Source organism: Ostrea edulis, chromosome 6 (genome assembly GCF_947568905.1).
Source record: "Ostrea edulis chromosome 6, xbOstEdul1.1, whole genome shotgun sequence".
Taxonomy (NCBI): domain Eukaryota; kingdom Metazoa; phylum Mollusca; class Bivalvia; order Ostreida; family Ostreidae; genus Ostrea; species Ostrea edulis.
The window spans coordinates 61,694,889-61,721,245 of NC_079169.1; the positions used below are offsets into that span (position 1 = coordinate 61,694,889).

At 34.8% G+C, this 26,357-nt stretch overlaps 1 protein-coding gene across 4 annotated transcripts in view; it reads right to left on the minus strand.

Moving 5' to 3' along the window:
- Positions 1 to 2,687: 2,687 nt before the first annotated feature.
- LOC125646004 (uncharacterized) overlaps positions 2,688 to 26,357 on the minus strand; it is a 35,383-nt gene continuing 11,713 nt past the window's right edge. For 3 of the 4 annotated variants that reach the window (XM_048872095.2, XM_048872094.2, XM_048872096.2), the window contains exon 2: positions 2,688 to 4,670. In XM_048872095.2, the coding sequence (XP_048728052.1) occupies positions 3,744 to 4,670 (927 nt within the window). In that variant the 3' untranslated portion in view covers positions 2,688 to 3,743. Of the gene's footprint in view, positions 4,671 to 15,727; positions 16,560 to 26,357 lie in introns of those variants that run through there. The other variant, XM_056140324.1, reaches the window with a different exon arrangement.

Genomic DNA, 26,357 nt, shown 5'->3' on the forward strand with positions numbered 1-26,357 from the left:
CGGATGCATAAAATCCAATGTAATTGAGAAAATGTATGGAGCGCCAAATTAACATAAACTCAAATAATTGAAGATATCTTTAATTATTAGAAGATATCGTCAATTCTTTTGATGCGCGCAACAATTTCATTAAAGATCTCTTCAAATGATTAATGATATCTTCAATTCTGAATTATTGCGCTCATTAATTTAATTGATGATAGCATTAACTCTTCAGCTGAATTGATGCGCGCTTTAATTGAATTAATGATCTCTTCAAATGAATTAATGATATCAACAATTGAATTGAAGCGTGCGACAATTCAATTGAAGAGGGCAATAATTGATATAATGCGCGCATTAAATCAATTGATGAGAGCAATAATTGAATGGATGCGCACATAATTCATATGATGAGAGCAATAATTGATTTTAATGCGCGCATTAATTCAATTAGTGCTTTCTTCAATTGAATTAATGATCTCTTTAATTATTTGAGTTTTTGTTAATTTGGCGCACCATAAAAATGGCGTAGGGTTAACGACGGCGACCTAATTCACGGAAGTTGGACTTATTTTTTCAAAGTTTCTGTGACGTCAGGTAAAGGATTGATGTATTACAAAACAGAACAATATTCTGGCTTTCAACTGGGAAAACTTTTTATGCATTATTACGATAAATACCGAAGTTTTGAGAGTTTGAAGCGAGCAACCGATAATTTTTGGTTGCTTTGTTAGCTCCCTTCTCACTATTTACTATATATACCAGTCTACTCAGATTGTGTCAAAACCCTGTGGTCTCAAAGGTGGCTTGTCATGTGAATACGGTTAAGACCCGTACACGTATGCATGAGGACTGGAGTTCAACCAAATGGTTTTTTCTTTCATATAAAACGTCACCCCATTCCCATTACATATATTTTCTTATACATGTATTACACCGTTTTGCGTGTACTCCCATTCGCTCTGCGAATGCTCACCGTGCGTTCACTGTTAAAGTGGGGAAAGTAGAACGTTTCAGTACGAAAGCCCAGAAGGCTCATTCGAGATTCAAAATACGAGATTCGAAATTCAAAATCCAAATTAACCAATCAAAATGTAAGTCACAAAAGATTAAAAGTTGGAGAATACATCCATATAAACTTAAAATATGACAGAAAGGTTATTCTTCTAAGATGTTTAACAAACAACGAAACATTTCTTTTAAAACTAGAAATCAAGCTTCCTATATATAAGCTTAACTAAAACATAAACAAATATATAAAAAGGAGACAACATAGATCGGAGAGAAATATGTATTCATGGTTCGAATTTCCTCAATTGTTTATATATAGATAAGTACAGTTTTCTTGACCCATACACCCACAGCATCGGTTAACGTCCAGGGCTACGTTCCTTGTCGAGCTCATAATGAAAATAGATAAATAAAATAAAATAAAATGGATTAAGATGAAAATAAAACGTAATGAAATTAAAAGAAAAAAGATAGGCCTACACGAAAACGTAATAAAAGTGTCGCCTCTGAAACTCTAGCGGATTAGAGTATACTAGTACTTAACCTATTGATTAGTATTTAACTGGGGGGGGGGGGGGGGGGGAAATCAAACTAGAATCAATTGTTGGAGGGGTATAATCGGTTAATAGGCTTCATATACGATTTCAATTTAGGTATATTATGAGGTGTATTCGTCATTATTTGACCTATTTACCACACAATACAGAGTTAAATATGTGGGAGCTGGAACAAGTTTTCTGCCCCCTCCCTTCCCGTTTTCTACGGGCTGTCTGCATGCTAAGCATACATAATAACTTTTAAAGAAGCTTTCTGTCATATTTTAAGTTTATATGCATGTATCCTCTAACCTTTAATCTATTGAGACCTACATTTTGATTGGTTAATTTGGATTTTGAATTTCGAATATCGTATTTTGAATTTCGAATCTCGAATGAGCCTTCTGGGCTTTTGTATTTCAGGGACTGTATCACTTACATTCAGTGGCGTCAAAGTTAATTGGGTGGGATACAATTCAAAGGGGGGGGGGGGTGTACATGCTTGGGCTAAAATCAAAACGTGGAACATTTAACTTGGAAATCAATGATTTAAAGCAGTACGAGCTGTATTTTGTAAGAATTCTATTTTGCTGTAAAATTGTGTTACTATGACTCTTTTCCGTGTAACTTAAACCTTCATTACCAATATATATATATATATATATATATATATATATATATATATATATAATACTAAAATCAAGCATAAAATTTTATGAAATATGAAAGCCCAATCAATACACATCCAAAAGTTATGAGGAAGGTTAAAGGTTTTGCGTACAAACAGATAAACTGAGAGACCTATTTGCCCCGAATCTCCTAATCAATATTATGGGAGCATAAGGAGACTGTTGACATCCCTGTACCATCAACTTATTTGTCAGTAGCCTGCCTCGATTTGAAAACTGATCATATGCAGAACATGTTCTTGTGTATTGCATCAGTTGAGAGACTTAATCACAATATGCAGGTGAATTTGGAATACTTAGTATTGCTACATAAATATCGGAAGTCGACGATGGAGAAACTGAAGTTTGTCATAAAATTGAGTTGTTAGTCTGCCGTTAACACCCGTGTTCAAGAAATCGATTCACATTTGTAACAAACAATTCTTAATTATAGAGTATAAAATTATTTGATTAAACAACAATACAAGAATTGTTTGTAATGATGTTTATTCACGAAGTAGGCCGGCATGAAACGTCCCAGTTCATGCCTCATGCATTTTCGAAAAATAAAATTTATTTCTGAAGTAAAACTGAATCCTAATGTTGCTCCATTTTGACCGCGAGGGTCATGAAGGAAAATTGAATCGCATTATGTTTTAGGAATGCTTACATACCCCGCTATTACAAGTAAGTCTTACATGTAGGTTGATTGTAAGGTGAAGATAACGAACAGTGATCAATCTCATAACTCCTACAAGCAATACAAAATAGATAGTTGGGCAAACACGGACCCCTGGACACACCAGAGGTGGGTTCAGGTGCCTAGGAGGAGTAAGCATCCCCTGTTGACCGGTCACACCCGCCGTGAGCCCCATATCATGATCAGGTAAACGGAGTTATCCGCAGTCAAATCAGTGTGCCAAGAACGGCTTAACAATCGGTATGAAACACGTCAGACAGCATTTGACCCAATGCGAGGTTGTATTGACGAACTAGATCGTTATAACGACCATAGAATTTGCGAAATGCTGACTAAGATGAAACCCCGTCTGCGAAGAAAACGTGAATATCCTTCAAAGTAATTTGAGGAACAGTTAACGTTTTTTCTCTGAAGATATTTTAAAAATACTAATGTAAAAAAAAATCCCTACATATAATCATATATTCCTATGTGTCCCAATCCAGATCACTGGAGCCATGGTTTTGAAGAACAATTGCTCTTTCATCTAAAATACATAAATAAAAACATCAAACCAAAACAAAACTAAGAAAAATAAAAAAGGGGATTTCATTCACTCAAGAATGCATAGTTTCTTAAAATTACAGAATTGTTCTAGCGGATACGTCCAAAATAGAAAAAGTTAGCGACAAGGTCAAAGACGACAGGCTTCGGATAAAATTTGATTCCTAATGTTCCTTTGATCCAAAGGTATTGAGCTGGAATGAAAATAGTATCACTGTCTATGATTTGAAATGAAGTATCCGCCATTGTATCTATTTAGTTGAACATACATTGAAATATTGATGCAAGCATTTGCTCTCTCTCTTATGGCTTTTGTCTAGGAATTTCTTTTCGACATAAATATCCTAAATAAAACCACGGATTTCCAGCCCCCTTTGGATTATATAATTGAAGTTCTATGTGGGGATCCAAGGCTTCTCTGCCCTTTTTACTATATAAAGAATACAACACTTGCTGGTCGGAATTCGATAATTTTTCTCTAAGAAAGTACAATACCGCTTTGCGATATAATTGTTCAAACTCCAGAATTACTGTTTCACTTCCAATGAACATTCCACCACCGACCCAAACAATATTGTTTCGAAATATACTGATGGGGTCTATGTTCATTGACAGAGTGTCAATTCGATTAACAGCTAATCTTTTCGGGTCAAAACCCGTTGGTATATTCAATTCAAATGACACATTTCTATTCACAATATCTCTAAAATATCCAATATCCAGCCAAGCATAAAAAGGTGCACGGAACACTTTTCTGCGCACCGTGTCCGCTGTAACGGCGTATTTGGTATGTTGGGCAGCGGCATATCCTGGATTTACTGTATTGGGGTGAAATTTAGGATAACCAGGTAAATCATACACAGTTTGTATCTGATCAATCAGCTGAAAGGGCCATAACTCAGTCCGATTCATAAAATATATTTTTGTTGTGTTTATATGGTCAGCTCGTAGTTTTTCCATTAGGTTTTTGAATTCTTTTGAGTCGGTGTAAACCACTAGAGGATTTATCAAATACTTAAATGTTTTTGCCCAAGCGAAGTACGTGTTCGTTGAGAAATGCAAGTTGCCACCAGCACCTTTCTGAAATGTTCCAAGATTCCAATAGGCCGTAACTATCGTAAAATTTGATGTATATTCCACAAAAACGTCTTTCTTTCCCACGATATTCTGGGTAAGATTTATTGCCACCGATGCCATTAACCTCTTTAAAACACCTGGTCCTTTCAAAATCTGCAAAATAGAGCGTAATTATAAGGTGACATACATGTATACAGCTTGATTCAAACGTAATAACCAAACCTAAACTTCCAAAAGTGTTTTTCTCTTGTGCAGGTTTGAGTTACGCCAAAATCTTATAGACGAAAAGAGCCAAATTAATTAAATGAAATTTATTTCATTTTGAATACACATGTTTTACATTTAATTCATCAATAATTAAACCTTATAATCATTGGTTTGCATTCCATCCAGATTTTTAAGGCTTTAAAAATATCGTAGGCCCCAAAAATCTTAGTTCTCGTTCAAATGTAACACAACAATGGACATGTTTGAATGCTATAAATCACAACCGCGCAGTGTAGTGTGAAGAAGAACAAGATGGCGATGGATCTTTCTGTCAAGTTTTCCTTCTGAAGCACTGAAGTTTACATTAAAATTCTTTTATCAAATTACTTTTTTTTTTCTTTTTACATATTTTAAGAATAACATTAACTATTTATTGTAAACTTAATTATACCCCCGCTAAAGAAAGTTCGGGTATATTGTTGTTACCATTATCCATCCGTCTCTCACACTTTCTTCCTCTTCAAACTCCTCTTTTATTTTAATCAGTAACCAATTAATCTTCTGTAGATGTGCAATAAGGTTTCGGAATTTTCAAATTTACCCTGTAGGCAAAATGGAGGTAAAAAGAACTGATTTTTTTTCTTTTGAAAAAGCCTGGTTCCCAGGACTCCTCATACATTTTACGCAATAGCTAAATGATCTCTTGGAAGATGATTGATGGTGTCCTGTAGACGTGCAATTAGGCTTCGGAATTTTAATTTTCACCCTGTGGACTAAATGGGAGTAGAAGATTTAACAGTTTAAGCAATAACTGAATAATCTTTTGGAAGATGTTTGGTGGTGTTCTATAGATGGGGAATAAGAGTTTTCATTTTCACCCTGTGGGGCAATTTGGGGTTTTAAAAAAAGCCGATGTTTTTCTATAGAGAAACCTGTTTCCCATTACATTTTATGCAAAAGCCAAACCATCTTTAAGGAGATGATTGGTGGTTTCCGTTCGGAATTTTCTTTTTCACCTTGAGGAGCAAATGAGGAGGAGAAACGAAGAACAAAAACCTGGTGTGCAGTGCACTGTGTCATGTGCAATAAAAATATTTTGCTTTAAGATCTTTGAACAATCAAGAAACGATGGAGATTGGGATGACCCCGGGCACTAGCCCACCAGAATACTCAATGCATCTTGACATATGTAGCAGGAATATATGTTATGTGGTAACTATTGTGGCTTCTTTGCTAGTTACACAACGACAGAGTGTATATTTAAAGGCAAACACTTGCATGCTGGTATTACTGTCTTATTCTACAACGGTTATTGCAAAGATCAAAGGAATGCCGCGGTCATTATTCTGCCATATATCCCCATACGTAATAACTGTTTATGCAACAAGAGGCCCACATGCCCTGTCGGTCACCTGAGTACTAGTTAAAAGTATGACTAGTCCCAAAGGCTAAAAATCTAGAAACAATTTCCTGTTCTGAAAATATCTAAGCTTAATTCTAATGTTCTGCAAAAGTATAAAATAAGATGCGTTGGCAGTTTTTGCCTCACCCCAAAGGACCCAGGGGTGTAGGAGTTCTGAAATTTACAATTTATGTCTTCCTTGTCCCAAAACTGTTTTATAACAAAGAAAAGAATTGGAATGGTAGCTATCAAGAAGAAAATGTTCTATTTTTAACACATTTAATAACTGACCATTTTGGCCCCACCCTGATACCAAAACCCCTACTCCTGGGATCATCAAAATTACAGTTTTGGTAAAGGACCTGTTCTTTTTAAATATCCATTTACTTTCAATTTAGTATCATTAACACTAAAGATGATGTTATTTAAGTGTTTTACACATAAACACTATATACCAAGTTTGGCCTCGCACTGGGGTCAGAACCTCTACCCCGGGGATCATGAAATTTACATATTTGGTAGAAGCCTTCCTGATCTACATCACTATGCATTTAGTTTTTCTTACACATGTGAGGTTGGAAAGATAAATCTTTAAAAATTGGTCAATTTGTGGTAGCCCCAGGCTCCGGGGGTACAAGAATATCGAAATTTACAATTTATGTCCCTCTTGTTCTAATGATGCATCATACCAAATTTGAAAAGAATTGGAATGGTAGTTATATATTTATCAGCAGACAATTGAAAATCTTAAATTGTTAACACACAACACATGTCGCACGACCACACGGTGACGGACACAGATCAATAAGTCACCCGAGTTTATGGCAGGTGACCTAAAAAGGTAAATGATAAATATCTCAAATTTCCAAAACCTACCGACTGGGAAAAATATAGGGTTCTAAGAATTATGACACTAAACTTTAAAAAAAAAATCAATATTTCATGGAAAATTGCTCTGGGGGACCAAACGCCAATGATTTCTGGCCAACAATGAAAACCTACCTCACTAACAAGGGAACATCACAACAAAAGGGCACAGTGTTGTGTGAAAATGAATGTTTAGCCACAAATCAGGACATCACTAAAGATTCCAATTCTGTATTTGTTAATGTACAATTAAAGATATAGGCATTTGTGGCTTAAAAGTTAATAATGACCACCCAAGTTTAACAACAGTCGGAGGAAGTCGTCTTTTAATTTCAAACCAGCATCAAAGGAGTTTATCCATAATTAGTAGCATAAATACCAAAAGGACTTAGGACATGATATAGCTGCCAAATCATCCTATTGAGAGTAATTGAAAACTGGAAGAAAGCCTTCAGCGACGATAAACATAACACGGTTATTCTTGACTATTTCCCCCGTATTTTCTTGCTTCTAAAACTAGAAATTTATGGCGTCTCGAAGACCTCTTTCAAATTTATCAAAACCTATCTTTTCAACAGAAACCAATGTTTTAGACTTGGAAATTACGCAAATAATTTTGAAAATACGTATAAAAGTGTTCCTCAGGGGTCATTCGTAGCACCTCTTTAACATTTTTATTAATGACACCTTCTTTGTAAACAAATCAACTCTTTACATGTACAGTATATGATCATGCATATAAGAACACGCTAGCTACATCTGATCATAAAATCGAAAACGTTATAAAATATGTCTCCCATTACTGTAATTGCCCAGAGAATGGTTTCATTGTAACTAAATGCAGTCAAATCCACAAAAAATTTCTAGGAATAATCATTGATAATAAATCACAGGGATGCAGTCATTGCCTTTGAAGATGATGTAAAATTGCTGGAAATCACTTTGGATTTTTCAAACTTAATTCTAATAATCACATCTCATATCTGTGCAAGAAGGCTTCTAGACAGCTTAACTATCTAAAGTGTCTTGGATTTTTTAACCCACCGAGGGAAACCTACAATTCACCATTCTTTTATTCTTTCTTCCTTTCATTACTGTCCTTTCATCTGGTATTTCTGTAGTGAACCCGATACTAGGAAAAATTAAACATAAAGGAAATGACTAATCCCCAGTCTCAAACTTATACGACAGCTTAAAGAGCAGCCATAGTTTGGAACAATTAACCTCCCCGACCATGTATGGCGATCAAAAAATCTTACCCAATTTAAAAGATCCATATGCAAATGGGAAGAACCTTAGTGCATTTAGTGTGTGTAGAGGAACCTAGTATATCAAATTATGGATGACCTGCAAAAACATGCATTTTGCTTGCTTCAACTTTCTGCTGATTAAGTCTATATCCTATTGTGTAATGTTGTGCTTTCCTTCTAAGTTTCTTTTAGGACTGCTTAAATGTAAATTTAGCATCAGCCCTAGGGGTGGATGGTGCATGTCCTTTAGAATTTAGTACTTTTACTCTGCTGTTTGTATTGATGTCGTAAAAGTGTTGAATTGGTTTACTGTAGTTGTATACGTGATCTGTTGCTTATAGGCGTTTGAATATTTTGTAGTATTTGCCTGTGAACTGGGCGAACAATAAGCCTATTCATGATTGGACACCGGTCGCGAATCGGGAGTTTAAAATCCGCATTGATGGTACCCGTAGTTACAATAGATACCGTACCGTACCCAAACGCTGTCCAAAATATTCAGAATTAAAAACTAATACATGTATATAGTTCATACTTCAAAGAAGGATATTTAATCAAAATCATCACCAGAATTTGTTTCACAGGCAGCATCGTGTATATCAGACATTAAGCGGTTTTAACACACACATGATTACACTGATGCCTGGAGTACCTAAGGTACCATATGACACGACATATATGCTCGCAACATCCAACAGTACGTATTCCGCATTTCCATTGACATATCAACTGATGTGAATAAGAAACCTCAGATGTTATGTGGTTTAAATCAAATGTGGAATAGCGTTTTCTGTATGGTGCAGTATTAATGCTTTGGATTAAGTTTTTTCCCAACAAATGTTTTTGAACAGCATTTACAACCTACTGGTACTAATATATATACCGAATATAATAAAGGCATCAGTTCTCGCCTCTTTTTTGTACAACTCTGAGGCCGGTTTTACAGTTACAGAGCGCACATTTGCTGTTAGATTTCCCGGCAAATACAAATGGGACAGAAACAGACACTTGATTTGTTTTTGTAATGAACTGTAGTTCACTGTGCCTTTTAGACAGTCTGCACTGGTTGCATATTTGGCTTTTAACAGTGCGACATTTAACTCTGGACACGACAAAAGTCCGGAGTTTCGCCAACCCTTTTATTAAGGATACAAATAAACCCTTCACAAAAAAAGATGGGATTTTATGTTCACAAGACATGCACCAACATTTACACTTGCACCTATTGTAGTTTTAAGATATTTCACCTGAAATCAAAAAATCCCATGGGATTTTGGAGGGATTTTTAATCCCACTTGGGGGATTTTCACTCCCACAAAAAATCCTATGGGAGAAAAAATATAATTTCTCCCATAGGATTTTAACTCCCATATTTAAACTTAATATGGGATACAATGTCCCATAGGAGGAAATGTCCCATAATGAACATGAAATGGCAGTAAATATCCTATTTGAGCATGAATGGGAATAGATATCCCAAATAAAACACAGGATGGGATTTTTATTCCATGAATATAACAATAAAACAGAAAATTGTATCTTAAAAAGTGTTGTTTGTCATGATTCTTAAAATGTACTTAAAAGCCAAGGCATGGCATTAATTTTTAAATATATATAGTAATTATAAACTCTTATGTGTAGGCCTATGTGTTTGTGAATAAATGTCTAAAAAACATGAGAGATAATAAAAGATATTAGAGCTCTGCATTACTAAACTTTTCCCCATGCAATTTTAATTGTATACATATAACCCTTGCACAAAAATATCCATATAAAATTGGACGGGACTATATTATTGCAACAAGCAGACAAGAACACTATGAAATACTCATTCACACACGGGCACTGTAAGTTAATGTAAATATATAGTATGTGCATGTATAAATATATATACATGCACATACTACATGTATCTATTTACATCAACTTCCATTGCCCGTGCATTCACATGCAGTTGCTCACATTCACTATTCACAACCCTTCATATGTCGTCAGGTACTAAAATATGTTCACAGGAACCGGTAATTTTGTCTGTATTAATAATAGTGTGGGTATATACCATATACCGTACCATCCCCTAATCAGCTGCTATTGGGGGGGGGGGGGGGGGGGGGGGGGGGGGGGGGGGGGACCTACAAGGGCTGATACTTCACTCAAAACTTCGTTTCAAAATAGTTCTTAAAATTATCGTCACCCACCATCCTTGTGGTTTTATAAAGGGTAGCAGTATTATTACTACAGATTAAATTACCAGTTCCTGTGATATGTTGTTGAATTACGGAATAGGCCTAGCTTACAACTTGTTTACATATTCTAAAATTAGTGTTAAGTGCTTACGGTGAAACATGAACTCTGCTAGGTGATGCTAAGTTGTTTAGTGAACCGAATCAGACATCTCAAATAAGATTCTCGATTATTTAACAACACAAGAATCGTTTTACAAAATGCATGCTTCGGTCCATCTTTCCCTCCCTTCTACAATCGTATTCATTCTCAAGTCAAAGTACTTTCTCCGATTGCTACCTTTACATTAAGCGTCGAAAAGACTTTAACAGGCGTGTCCGAATAAACGGTTAACAGACGTCTCGACTCTAGGGAAGTTCGGCTCTAAGTGTTCTAAACATCTCGAGCGATTTTATAGTGATAAACTTATATGATTTTTGACATTTGTGTATCAATGTTTTATTAATATTGTAGACTTTTTTTACTCATAAAGCAAAGCAATGTTATCGCAAATTTTTAGGTCTACTTACAAATGTATTAACCCCGAGATCCGCCACTAATTAGTTACACAAGTTGTGTGGATACAACAGTCTTCACTTATCATTTTAATTTCATTGGATGATAAAATAGATGACGTTAATATTTTGAATACCTTGTATACGCAAAAGAATTTAACTATACGATGTTTATTTTTCAAATAATAACTTCAGTGGCGAATGGGCGGATCCCCCGTCCCATTCCCATCCCTCACGCATAGTACTAATTATTTCCCCAGCCACTTAATGACCAGATATACACGACTATTGAATGTAAAGCACTGTTCAGTCATTGTGTACTCCCAATTAATTAACAATCTACCCTCGTAAATCATAATCGTTACGCTTCGTTGGACATGAAACCTTAAATCAATCCATTGACACTACTTAGTCAACGATTTTATATTGTGATACATTTCTATGATTTCGGACATTTATATATCAGGATTATCTGATTTATTTATCAGTGTTCAAAAATCAAAGTACATGTACCGTTACAACGATTTTATACCTACTTCTTATAATACCCCCCTGGATACGCCACTAGCTAAATTAATTCTGGTGATGCCTATAACAGCGGTACATGTACTCACCTATCATTCTAACTTATTGAAAGTTAAAATAAATGTAGATATAATCTAATGTAAACATTTTGAATACTTTATATATATATATATATATATATATATATATATATATATATATATATATATATATAAAGGCATGCCTTCATCATATGATGTTATCTTCGCACAATTCAATTTCTAATATTGACAAGCGGCCCATTTTGACCAGATAGACATTACCCTTGAACGTAAAACACTGGTCAGTCATTGTGTATTTCTAATTAACAAACTTCATCATTGAATACAGCCACTGACACTAGTCGTGAGTTGATTTTGTACGTGATAAATTCCTAATGATCTTTACTCGTGTGTTTCATTGCTTATTTGGAGTTTTTATTTGTTTGGTTTTTCCCCCTTCTTCTTCTTCTTCAAGAGCAAAGTATTGATATTGCAGTTTAACCCCCTGGAACCGCCAGTTATTAGGTAGACGTATTGTGTTGATCTACTAATTAGGTAAATGAAGTCAATGGATATCTGCGGTAATATTTAGCGTTATTCACTTAATATTAGCTTCCTAACTATATTGAAAGTTGAAATAAACAACGTTAACATTTCGAATACTTTAAATATCTAGGATACATAATCATACGAGGATTATTTTTTAATATTTTGAAATTAGAAAAACAACTTTAGAGGCGGAGGAGCGGAAGCCATCCCTCTTCCTGCAGGATTTATGGTCCAAAATTGACAAAAGGCTCGTTTTGACCAGATAGAAATGGCACTTTCAAACGGAAAATATTGGTCAGTCATTGTGTACTTCCAATTAAAAAAACTACTCCCATTGTAACTCTACTTAGTCCCTGGTATTCTACAATGTACAATTTGAATATTTCATATTTGTATGGTATAAACAGTCACACGATGTTTAGTTCGGAAATTTAAAAAAAATGTAGTGGGGACACTGGTCAGTCATTGTGTATTCCCAATTAACAAACTACCCTTTTAAATCCTAGTCGTTACGGTTCGTCAGACACGACAACATCTTGTGGGTGTACTTGTTTATTGTAATTAAGGTCTGCTTCGCAATGAAAACCTGTTATCATTGACAATTAATTGTTATTCCACTTAGTCATCGATTTTTTATGTGATACATTTCTATGATCACGGACATTTATATATATATATCAGGGTTGTCTTGTCAGGGTTTATTTATCATTATTCCAAAAGCAAAGTACTGTTATCACGATTTTATGCCTACTTCTTACCCCTCTGGATCCGCCACTAGCTAGATAATTTTGGTGATGCCTATAACAGCGGTACTCATCTATCATTGTAACATTATTGGAAGTTAAAATACAAGTAAATTTAATGTTAACATTTTGAATACTTTACATATATACATGTTAAGGAATTCATCATATGATGTTTATTAACTTTAGTGGTGGATGACCGAGAGCGAACATCCCCCTCTCCCTCGCACAGTTCAATTTCTAGAATTGACAAGTGGCCCATTTTTACCCTTGAACGTAAAGCACTGGTCAGTCATTGTGTAATTCCAATTAACGAACTTCACCATTGAGTTCTGGCCGTTACGCTTCGTCAGACACTAACTCACTAATACTACCTAGATACTGATTTTGTACGTGATAAATTCCTGTGATCTTTACTAGTATGTTTCATTGTTTATTTGGAGTTTCTATCTGTTTGGGTTTTCGATTTTTTCTTTCTTCAAAAGTAAAGTATTCATATTGCAATTTAACCCCCTGGATCCGCCACTTTTTAAAAGTACACATATAAATATAATTGTGTTGATCTATAATAATCAGGTAAATGAAGTCAATGGATATCTGCGGTAAAATTCAGCGTTATTCACTTAGCTTCCTAACTATATTGAAAGTTGAAATAGACAACGTTAACATTTTGAATAATTTGAATATTTAGAATAGATAATCGTGCGGTGTTTATTTATGAATATTTTGAAATTTAAAAAAAACCAAAACTTTAGCGGCGGAGGAGCAGAAGCCACCCCTCCTCCTGCAGAATTTATGGTCCAAAATTGACAAAAGGCTCGTTTTGACCAGATAGAAATGGCACTTGAACGGAAAATACTGTTCAATCACTCTACTTAGTCCCTGATATTCTATACAATGTACAATTTGAATACTTCATATATGTACAGGAAATAATCACACGATGTTTAGTTCGGATATAAAAAAAAATATAGTGGCCCAACTGGTCAGTCATTGTGTATTCCCAATTAACAAACTATCCTTTTAAATCCTAGTCGTTACGCTTCGTCGGACACGACAACATAACACATTGACCCTAACCGAACAAGTCTTGTAGTTAAGGTCGTCTGCTCCCAAATGGAAACCTGAATAAGATATCATTAAGGTCTTCCGTTTCCAACGGAAGATTTCGTTGTTCTTGACACTACTTAAATAAAAAAAAAAATAGTGGTCCCACTAGTCAGTCATTTTGTATTCCCAATTAACAATCTACCCTATTATATTCTACACGTTACGCTTCGTCAGACACGAGATCATAAGCCATTGACCCTAACCTATCTAGTCTAGTATAAATGGGTTTTTTGTTTACTGTAATTCAGGTCCTCCGCTTCCAACTGAAGACCTCATTGTTATCTCTGTTATCATTATGGTCTTCCGCTTCCAAAGAAAGATTTCGTTGTTATTTTTGACACTACCTAGAGACATAATCTCGAACATTTATGTATCGATGATTTGTTGTTTGTTGTAATTTTTTGGTGGAAGCTTTACTGGAGTTGAAATAGTTACGGTTGATATTGGAAATAGATTTTACAATGAAGAACTAATACTGTCTTCATTACTAGGAAAACTTTAGTAGCGGACTGATCAAAGCACCCACCCTTTCCCCAACCCCTCGACCAGCCATCACGTATAGTTCATTTTCCAAAATATATAGATGCAACACTTGATCGTAAAATAGTGATCAATCAATGCATATTCCTAATCAACAAAATACCTTTAAAAGTGCGACATTTAACTCTGGACACGATAAAAGTGCGGAGTTTTTTGTCTATGACAACCACATATTTTCTTCAATAAAAACACTAAAATTTCACTCTGTCATTAAATGTACGTATACGACGCGATCTAATCAAGCCGGCATAGAGGCGCCCCATGCGAAAATTACCCTTATCAAATGTTACGTACTTCGGATTTTTATTGAGCTTAATCCTAAATATTGCACATCTAGATAATTTTCCAAAAATATATGAAACTTTTTACTTGTATCAAAATTCTTTCTGTTTTATATCTTCTAAATTTTATCATAGAGTTAACTAACAGTCTCACTTGCAGAATTAAGGGGTGTGGAGATGGAACCCCCCCCCCCATCATTTCAAAGATAAGAATTTAATGTGCTTGCAATTGATCATTACCTGTAATGCTTCAATATTTTCTCCCGTAAGGGAGGGGGACAACCCCTCCCGAACCACCCTAACCGTGATTTGGTTAGTCCTCAATTGCAAAGCCCTTGTAGTCCAATATCCAGTATCCAGTTAATGTAGGGCTTTTACATGTAATATGTATATCAGATATGTTTCATCCCGTGGGGATCCGGTGTTGTATCATAGACCCCCCCCCCCCCCCGGAAAAACGGGCCCGGAATTGCGCCCCAGGATATAATTTCCCCCTATGTACAAAATCAGTATAGAGTCTCCCCTTTGGCGGAAAAATCGCCCTGGTATATATATAACCCCCCCCCCCCCCCTGTTTCCGGATTTCATTTGTTATAATAGTTTAAGGAAATAGATATGCGCTCATTAATATTACGATATTCATAAAACAAACAAATATTTTTATTGTAAATACAATATGCTTACCAAAAGACTTTAACGATGGTCAATATAAGTAGGATTTTTCGTAAAAAATCGACTCACTAAGCGCACGGTACTGGTGTCACTTTACGTTACACTTATAACGTCATAAATTGTGGCAAAATATAATCACGAAAGCAACGTCACATTTTAAACAAATTCATTATCTCCAAGCTGTAATATCATAACTAAAGCACATGCATGATTTAATGTTTAAAAATTGAAAATAAATCTTTGTACGTGTATAGTGTACATTCATAAAAATTATGAATTCTTAGAAATACTCCAAAGTATACGTACTGTATTTATTTCACCGTGCCTACAACAGCAGGCATGTCGTATGAAATAAGGGTACCCGTTTCGGTAGGTTTCGTTTTGCTTCGGTAGATTTCGTTTCCTTTCGATTTCGTTTCGCATTTTACAGGTAACCATCCCATGAAATAAGGCTTGCAATTCTTATGAATATGACCTCTGAAAAATTTGAACACAGTAAAAAAAATCAGTTTTGGTTTTTTCTAGGATATATATAGACTTGTTCAAGTCTCTATGTTTAATAATCATTGCTCTCTTTAATACTTTTTATTAATGCCAAACACGGAAGGGGGGGGGGTTAAAAACTCCCGTACGTTTCTGTCATCGATCTACATCGATCACGCTCTAGTGGAAAAAAAAAACAACAACCAGCGCATAGAAAGTATATGTAGTTTTGCGCTTTATAAATGAATAATAATAATAACCACGGTGAGTTGAAGTGAGAGATAAAAACTTCCAAATAATATTACATTTTAACGTTTTAATGTTCACTTTCATTTCTGAATAAACAGTAGAAAAGGTATACAGAGTGTTATTTATACTCGTATGTTTTACTTGCGAATCGGTTAGTTTCAATATATATCATATTTAGTTTTGAAGGGGTGGTCTCGTGAAAACCGTGTGACTTTAGATTTTTTTGTCAGATGTTGAACTTTTGATCTAATGATATTGTTATTCATATGCGGAAATCTTGATTTGTATTCGATAATCTTGATATCTATATGCGGACGGAAATTTTGATTTATATGTGAGAAATCTTGATATCTATATGCGGACGGAAATTTTGATTTATATGTGAGAAATCTTGATATCTATATGCGGACGGAAATTTTGATTTATATGTGAGAAATCTTGATATTCATATGCGATTTTTTTTTATTTTACTCTACGAGAGAGAGAGAGAGAGAGAGAGAGAGAGAGGCTTCCTCTACTCTTCTGGAGTACCAACGCATATGGGCGAAATATTCCAGGGGCAATCGCTCACACCCGCCAGAGATCACCTGGGTCCTAAATACAACAGTGAGGTTGTTCAACACGTCACTGATACTCTAACAAGATTTTGACATTCAATTCATTTAATATGTGACTTATGTATATATCTTTCATTCATTGGAAGGGGGGGGGGTACATAAGATCTAACACGCTATATATATCCACCGTTCTGGTGCCTGTGCTCACATCCACCTCCTAGGGAATGCTACTGGCTGGTGCATGTTGGAAACTGTAGGAGGGTCCACAGTTTGCTCTGTACTTGCTCTTTAAACCAGGTAGCACGCAGGAGACAGCTGAGATGCGCAGAGATCTCTTCCCCCTTAGATGATCACCCGTTCAGGTCCAGGCACCCATGTCCACATAAGGCCCCCTGTGTTGCCCCTACGTTGGTAGTCAAACTGGCCGCCTCCCCAGTTCCCCACAAAAAATTGCACGCGACCCTTTCCGCCATATATGTAAATTTGCACCCTGTTTCTGATTACGATTAATACATATTCAAATTTGTATCACACTTGTTAATCCAGCTAGGTAAGCAGCCTATGGGGGATTACAGGGCAGCCACCCAAGCTTCGACATAGCTACTGGGTTTATTCAGCATATTAGGGCAAGGTCAACTATTCAATTCAGGCAGTAGGCCAAATGTCTCACGGCTGGTAGTGCTGTATATTTATTAAAGTTTAATTTTAGCAGAGTAACTCCTCTAGTTAAATTTAAGACATCCGAGGTCAGGTCATGGTCAATGAAGCTAATTCTTTTATCAATTTTTGAAATTATGCATTTCACCTACAATCAATATGACTAAATTCATGCGTACATCTAGCATGTGTACATCAACATTATCAAATACGAATCAAATATTATGGAATATAAATCGAGATTTATATAATTATCGAATATAAATAACAAGGTTACCAAATGTAAATAAATAACAAGATTATCGAATATAAATCAAAATTTTCGCATATAAATATTAAGATTATCGAATATAATTAAAATTTTGTCATATATGAATAACAAGATTATCGAATATGATTAAAGAGTTTCGTATATAAATCAAGATTTGTATAATATTGCAACGTTTTACACACCGTAAGTGTATCTGTTCAATGCTGAATTTTTATATGCATACATACAGTACATCGTCGCAAACCACGGGTTATTGTTTCATTCTATTTCACAAACGTATGTGAAATAGAATGAAACAATAACCCGTGGTTTGCTACGATGACATACAGTAGTACATGCAACAAAATGTAGTCTGTACAATTGTCATTTGATAAAGTCAATTAAAGTATATGTACCAGATCTAGAGTAAAACATATCTATGAGATACACATGCAATAGCTTAAATACCTTGTATACTATTTTTAAAAATCATTTTAATTTAGATAATTCAAAAATAATAAAAGCAACATTTTACGTTTTAGCTAGACGTAGGTTGTGTACATTGACGTCGCGTCATTGCGCGACAAAATCACATGGGACATTTATTTGGACATTAAGTATCTTTTCGTTTTCCTAAATGGACGCGGGATAAAATGAAATGTTGTATATTCTATATAGTAAATTTTATGTACTTTCTGTAAGTTATATTCATTAAAATATTCGCGTTGGAATAATGCTTAGAAATAAGACATAAAATGGTAGAATTGTTTAAAAAGCGCGGTATTTGTAGAAAAAGGACATTTCACTGGACACCGATAAAATCAATCTACTTCATGGATATACTCAGAATTTTATAATACTGGTATACATTGTGCTCCACGATACATGTACATTATAAATGTAACAAGGATAGTCAACTTCCCCCTGTATTAGGCGTGCTACTGGTCATGATGATTTGCATTTGCAGTCTATCTACAAACACGGGACACCACTGACAGGCACTGTCTTTGCCATTTTTAAGGTCGCTATATCAATTCTATGAACTAAGTGTTTAAAGTAATTGGTTTATGGTTTTTAGATAAGGACGCCACAATCATACACCAATTCTTACGTTATTTGGGACAAAATCAATCATTTTATTAATCTGTGGATAAAGCGTATGCGTATTTCATGTAACGCGGGACAACGAAAAATGACGACATCTGCGTGTATATAACTCCGTTATTGATAATATAATGCGTGTAAATTATATTTTATATAAGCTATTATTATTATTTATATATTTTCCTTGCCATTGATGTATAAGACTTTAATAATCCACAAAATATACAACTGTGTAAACATAGCGGAAACATTTTCTAATGCACGTATGAAAGTAACACCAGTACCGTGCGCGACGTGACTATAAGATGTATAATTAAAATATCTGAAAAGTGAAATAGATGAACTGTATAAATAAAAGTAATTCAATTTTCTCGTTTATTTAAATTAAAAAAATCATTTAAGTTCTTCCCAACTTTACTAATTCAAATGTTAGATACTAGTAAATAACGATAAAGACTTAAGATGTCTGAATGAATTTTGATATACCATTACACGATTTGAGCAATTTCCTTTTTATAAAAAATCATAAGATGATGATTGTTCACGATACACACACACAAAAATAATCAGAAGAATTACTGGGTCTAAATAAGCAAGAGAATTCTAGTAATAGAAATGGAAACAGATACATAGCTAAAATGTAAGAATGGGGGTGTACTGTCATTTAGGGGGAATTTCTATACTGGGACGGTTTTTCTTAGGGGGTTGGGGTTGGACCCGGGTTAATTCTTCGTAAGGGGAAATTCTATTCCAGGCCCATCTTTCCGGGGGGAATGTCTATCCCGGGCCCGTTTTTTCGGAGGAAAAGTCTATGCGGGAGGGGGGGGGGATTTTATGCTTTACAACACCGGGTAGAATAGGTCCTCAGTACTCCTTGCCTGTCGTAAGAGACGACCCAATGGGACAGTCCTTCGGATGAGAACGCAAAAAACCGAGGCCCATTGTCTCAACTTCTGTGGCACGATAAATTCCCTCCCTGCTCTAAGGCCGTAAGCACCGAGCATAGGCCTATGTTTTAGCCCTTCACCGGCAATGGTGACGTCTTCATATGAGTGAAAAATTCTCGAGAGGAAACTTAAACAATATCCTATCAATCAAATCTGAGTGTCTGTTTTCATATCCATGTAACGTGTGTCTCTAGTACTTAATACATTCTAAGGAACTAAAGATCATGAACCCAATGTTGGGAATGAACTAAGTAAACTTAATTTGTACACTTTTAATGCGATATAGTTTTAGACTTTTTTTTCATTAATGTATATTAAATATGCGCATGCCAAATATACAGCTTTTAAGAATAAAGATATGCAATCAAAATACTTTAGAGAGTACTGGTGCTAGTTTTCGCAATAAAAAGAAGAAAGAAAAAAGCGGGAGCTTTCATAGGCTTTGTCCCCTGGAACCACCCAGGACTTTGTCCTGGACTTACTGAGGTCTAAAGGCGGTCTTTAGACCCACCCACCCAGCAATTTCTCCGGGCCCCAAACTGAAATATTGCACCCGCCTCTGAATACAATACATAATTCATGGTTATCTTGCCTTAAAATCAACAAATGTAAATTCATGTAATACTACACAATTGTCTATTACTTAAATGTGGCCATTTGCACGGATCTTGAGAGATAATTCAATTATCCCCTAGATTATAACGCGAGAGTGGGAAGGATAGAGCCAGTCAGACAGCAGAAAGGCATGCGCATTTGCACGCGTGTAGATTCTTCTTTTCCAATATAATTTCATACTAGAGCATTACACACCCGTTTTTATTTGTCAAACTGCGTTTTGGAAATCTTAAAATCTTCAATTCAAAATACCCAGTCTAAGCTTCGATGATTCGGGCTGTATGAACTTCGTAATATCAGGGGCGGGTCCAGGAAATGCGGTTACAGGGAGGGGGCGCCACTTTATGAGGCAGGGGGTCCGGGGGCCGCCTTGAGGCCCACAGTGGACCCAGAGCAAAGTGTTGGTGGTGTTCAGGGGGGCGAAGCCCCTGGAAGCTCCGGGATTTTACAGGGCTTGAAATATGTCTCCTATTTAGTCATTTGTGAAATTAATAAAATGACTCAAATTTTATGGGTTTTAGAACAAAATTAAGTTCTCCCAATAAAGTAATGCAAGAAATCAAAAGATTTTGTCATTTATTTCTCCGGGAGTGGAAGAAATTATTGCTTCTTTTATCGTTTAGTACATTTTTTTAAACAAGATACCGCGATTTACCTTAAATTTGAAAATTTTAGGTGGGGGGTTGCACTGAATATAGGTGTATGGAAATGTATAGATCTATGTGCGTGTATTTTAATAACCAATTGGGACTTCACTTCAGAGTAACACAAACTGGGACTAAAGCATGCAATTCCTAACACTAAAAGCTGGTCTGAATCCCCCCCCCACTCGCTTATATACCCTACAAAATTTACCTGCAATATTACATAGTATTTACTAATGTCAATTTATATACATGTAAGTTCTTTTCATTAAAAACATGGAATTTACAAATGGATGAAAAATACAAATTTCACTACATAGACTTAGGTGTACAAGTGGTTTTCGTCAAGTTTCCGCACTCATTTTTCATCTTGAAAGCTTTCTCCCTGCAAAAACTTGGTGTGTCCTGCTGAAACTTGACATATCTACGTTGTTTTCAAGTAGTTTCCGCAACGAAAATTTGCTGAAAGCTGATCAAGTTTGCGTAAATTTCGGTTTGCAGAAACTGTTCTGTTTTAGTATGCACATTGCTATATTGATAGTCTACCGCAAAGTTTTGATAAGTTTCCGCAATATTTTAGTTCTGTATCAGTTTGTACAATATGGTGTATACCAATTTTCAGCTTTGTGGAAACTTACTGAGACTTTATCATCGCCATGTAATTATAATAGGATGTTTGTGTTGCAATCAATATATAGAATTTTTAAAAAGATAACTGAAAACACTCGGACTAAATGCAAAGACAGCCTGTTACATGTATATTATAATTTGCGGAATGTGTTTTTCCCCTTTCGTTGTTAGTCTCACCCCCTCCGTTTGGAGGGATGGTGGTGGTGGTGGTGTCCATTTGTACTAATGAAGTATCACCTATAAGGTGTCAGTATATTCTGGTAGATTATTGCAATATACATCAGTGGCGGATTTAGAGGTGGCGCAGGCGGAGAAATAAATGACAAAATCTTTTAATTTTTTTAATTACTTTATTGGGAGAACTTAATATTTTCCCAAAAAACCCTTAAAATTTGGGTCATTTTGTTAATTTCACCTTATTAAAATGATAGAAAATACATGTAATACAAATGACTAAATAGGAGAAATATTTCAAGCCCCATAAAATTTGTAAAACCCAGGAGTTTCCGGGGGCTTCGCCCCCTGGGCCCCAACCAGGGCTTCGCCATGGACCCACTGCCTCATAAAGTGGCGCCCCGTAACCACAATTCCTGGACCCGCCCCTGTACATGTAGATATGAGGAGATACTGTCTGTATAAGTTGATAGCTCATCAAACGCACCTCCTGCGATGTGAAAGTGAAAATAGCTGCAATCCTCGCCGGCGGAATTATGGTAAGGTTCAATTTCAGCAACTATTTGCGATAATGTGCTCCACGAAGATTTCCTTAAAGATTACAATTATTCTAAATGAACCCTGTGCTTCCTAATCCCCGTAATGTAGTTCTTGTTCATCAGTGGCGGATCGAGAGGGTTGTAGTCACTCCACTTTACTTCCATAGTTTTAAACAAAACTTGTCATTTTACCAGTTTGAGATATTCACCCATCTTTGGGGCCGGGGCGGAATAGGCACAAACTTGGGTCGCAATCCGCTCATCCTTTAAACAATTCCTGGATGCGCCCTTGCCTGCACAGGCACCTTAAATATGGATATTACTACTCCCCCCCCCCCCCCCCACCTTTTTTTCATATTATTTTTGGTGGGAATAATTTCTCTGAAATGTATGAATTCGTAGTCTATTTCATCCCTCTTTCGATTCATGTAATCGTTTCACGCTTTTTTGTAAGCTTTAGAGATTGGCCTTCTACCGGTATAGAGATTGGCCTTCTACCGGTACAATAAAATTCATTTTATTATATACCAGTAGAAGGCCAATCTCTAAATACATGTATCCGTACTTCCGGTGCCTGTCCCCTTGCCCGTGGAGAACAATACGTAGAGTGCACTTGTAAATATATTACCATTTTGTCTGTAATGATATTTACGGGTGTATTCAATACCACCTCTTAATAAAAACACGGGGGGGGGGGGGGGGTGGTATCGTATAGACTCTCATTATTATCATTACAGACAAAATTACCGGTTCCTGTGATTAGACAAATATTGATTTATGTTCACAAAATAAAAATTAAACCAAAATCGGAACCAGGAAAGCTTAATTGATTCCCAACTACATGGAAATGGACATAAGATTTTAATAGTGATATTGTTTAGCTACAGTTCATAATGCATAAGATATAATTGCAAAAGTCTATCTGTTAGTTGGATAATATCTTGTATACAATATAAGAATTTCATAAGTTAACATCATAGCTATATACTAACTAGTATATAGGTCCCTGTTAACATCAACACTGTTCCAAGTATCTGATTTAAATCATTACTTCTTTTTACTGGCTAACAATTTATATTTCTATTAATTTGTCTTGAAAATGAAAAATCCATCGTACCACTGGACCTGTTCATAAAATGAAATTGATCCAACTTCGCCCCAAAATCACAGATTAAACAGTGGCGGATCTAGACCTCACTGTGTGTGTGTGGAGGGGGGGGGGGGGGCTTTTTTGGTCAAGAAAAGGAGATATGGTTTTGGTATTAAATGTTAATGAAAATTGAAACATCCATACTTCTTCATTATACTAGCCCGAATATTTAGAAATAATTGTCAAAGTGCACAAATGATCTTACAAAGATTTGGCCTAAAAGCAAAATATGCTTGACCTGGACCATTTAAATTGGCTTTAAAAGTGTTTCAGGTGTTTTCCCCCAAAAAGTCACTTAAATGATTTTAAAAGATTTGAGATGACCTTATAGAAATTAACAAATTTTGCACTAATCAAAATTTATAATCCATAGTTTTGAAATGTTTGAGTGGTATGAATGGTTGGAATGAGTGATTATATATCAATTGTACATCTTACCTTTAAAAGTATATATTATGATGCACTTAATTTCTATTTGTACAAATAAATAAAAAAAAATTAAGCCTAAAAAAAAATTATTATAATTCGAGGATTAATGTGCATTAAATTATACTTTGTTGTACAATATGAAAAAGGTACAAATTAAACAAATATTAGAAAGAAATTACATATCTTAATGGTAGTATAAGTTAACCACATTCACTAGCTGCAGAATTGTAGCTCTCTGAGAAAATATTGGGACAGATCTGTACCAATTAATATTTTCTCAGAGAGCTACAGTTCTGCAGCTATGCATTCACATGATTATGAATTTCACAATATTTCATATGAATTTAAACGTAAAAATTAAAATGTATCCTTTGCCTTTGTATTGGGTGATGTACATGTATATTGCAACATAATTTTCAATGTTCATGCTGAGAATTGCTTTGCCATTATTTTCCAAATATTACCATATAAGCCTACAATATTACATATTATGTGTCAAATGAATTATTTATAATATTGACTGAAATAGCATGACATGTTGATCATGATATGAAATGCTTATAAAAGTATTAGATGGCAAATTACAACCTCACAAAGTCATTCACCCAGTAATTGTAGATAAGGAACAATGAGAAACAAAGCCAGGGGCTTGCTGAGCTGTAAAGAACATCCCATGTGTATTATACACAGAGGGATTAGTTGGGGTAAAAGTCACAAGACAAAACCTGGGTACAGATATAAAAAAAAAATATGGACAAAGTGACCATGCAAGGACAAAGTCAATATTAGAAGTTTATTAAAGCATAATAACAAAATGTCACAGGACATAATACTGATTTTTATATAAATTCAGGGGGGAAATCTGTTCCTTTTGTAAAGTTTACAAAAATGCATGTGTAAAATATATGTTATATTTTTTATGAGATTGTTTTTCAATTTTAAACTATAGATTTTGATAATTATTATTAAATGCTTATTCCTTTTATCATATCTATTGCAAAATATGAATTAAAATAGGATTTTCTTTTACTGATATAGAATACTAATAGGCTTTGTAATCATTGGGTTTACAAATTGCTACACAAGATCTGACATTTTTCACATAGCTTCTGCGTGCATGCATGTCATTTGATTCCATATCAACATATCAATTAATAAGCAAGATTCAAAATGTGAAATTACTTTGAACCAAAAAAAAAAAAAAAACACAACAAAAATCTTGATGACTGATAATCTGTAATATGCATGATAGTTCAAATTTTCTTATGAATATATATGTATATCAAATGATATGTCAGAACAATCAATTTGCTATTATTGTACGTACATGTATATGCTTTCATAATTTTGCTGTTGTGTGATAATGAAATATTGTCAAATTAAAAAAAAAATGTGAAATTACAATTTAGTGTCCTTAGGTTTGTAATCAAGAATGAAGGAGTAAATGATAACCCAGTGGTGGATCCAGAAGGGGTGCTGGTTCAGGAAATTTTGCTAAAATAAAGTAAAAATAACACATTTTGAGGGTGGACCCCCTCCCTTGATAACCAAAATTAATGGTAAAATTCCCCTCTCTCAAAAATTCCTGGATCCATCCCTGTAAGCATTAGACAATCATTAATTTGTGATTCCATTATTCATAATTTCTTCATTGGACACATGGAGGCCAACTCTCACATGTATGTATATAGACATAATTCCAATTATTTTGAAAATAAAGAGGTCAAAGTACCAAATTGAATTCAATATAAAATATATAAAGAATATCTTATCATGGATATAAAGATTAAAACATTTCAATCATGTTAATTGATAGATTTTTTAGGTCAATTGATTCTCTCATGTGACCTATTGCTAGTGGTCAGCTTCTGTTGTGACAGTAAACAAAACATCAAGCTTGTAAATATCATGATTCCTAGGGTAGAAATTCTGACTCCAGGAGGAACCAAACTTGATATATAGTGTTTATGTGTAAAACATTTAAATTTAGATAACATCTTCCTTAATGCTATTGATGCTTTTAGGTAGAACAGGTAATTGTAAATTTCATGACCTCGATCAGTGATAATAATAATAAAATTTATATACATGCAGCCTTATATAAAACAGTTTATTACTCTAAGGTGTTTTACAAGGGCAAGAAGAGGAAATGCAACAATAAAATAGAATTAAATGACATTATGACAACTTATACATGTATCTGTAAATTAAATTATCAAAATAAAACACTATGATTAAGATCAATAGCTAAAAGTTGGTTGGTGTTTGGGTGGGTTTTTTTTTTTTTTTTTTTGGTATTTGATAATTAAAAACGCAGTTTATATATACATGTTAGAATCTAAAGGTTTTGATACTAGCTTTAAAATAGATGGAACCAAAATGGTCATAGTAATTACATGTCTTTATGATTTAAAAGAATCCTTCTTTAATTTTGTTGACACTAGAATATTATAAATGATGGATGCATTGTCAAGAAAAACAGAAAGAGATGTACAAAAATTGTGACAC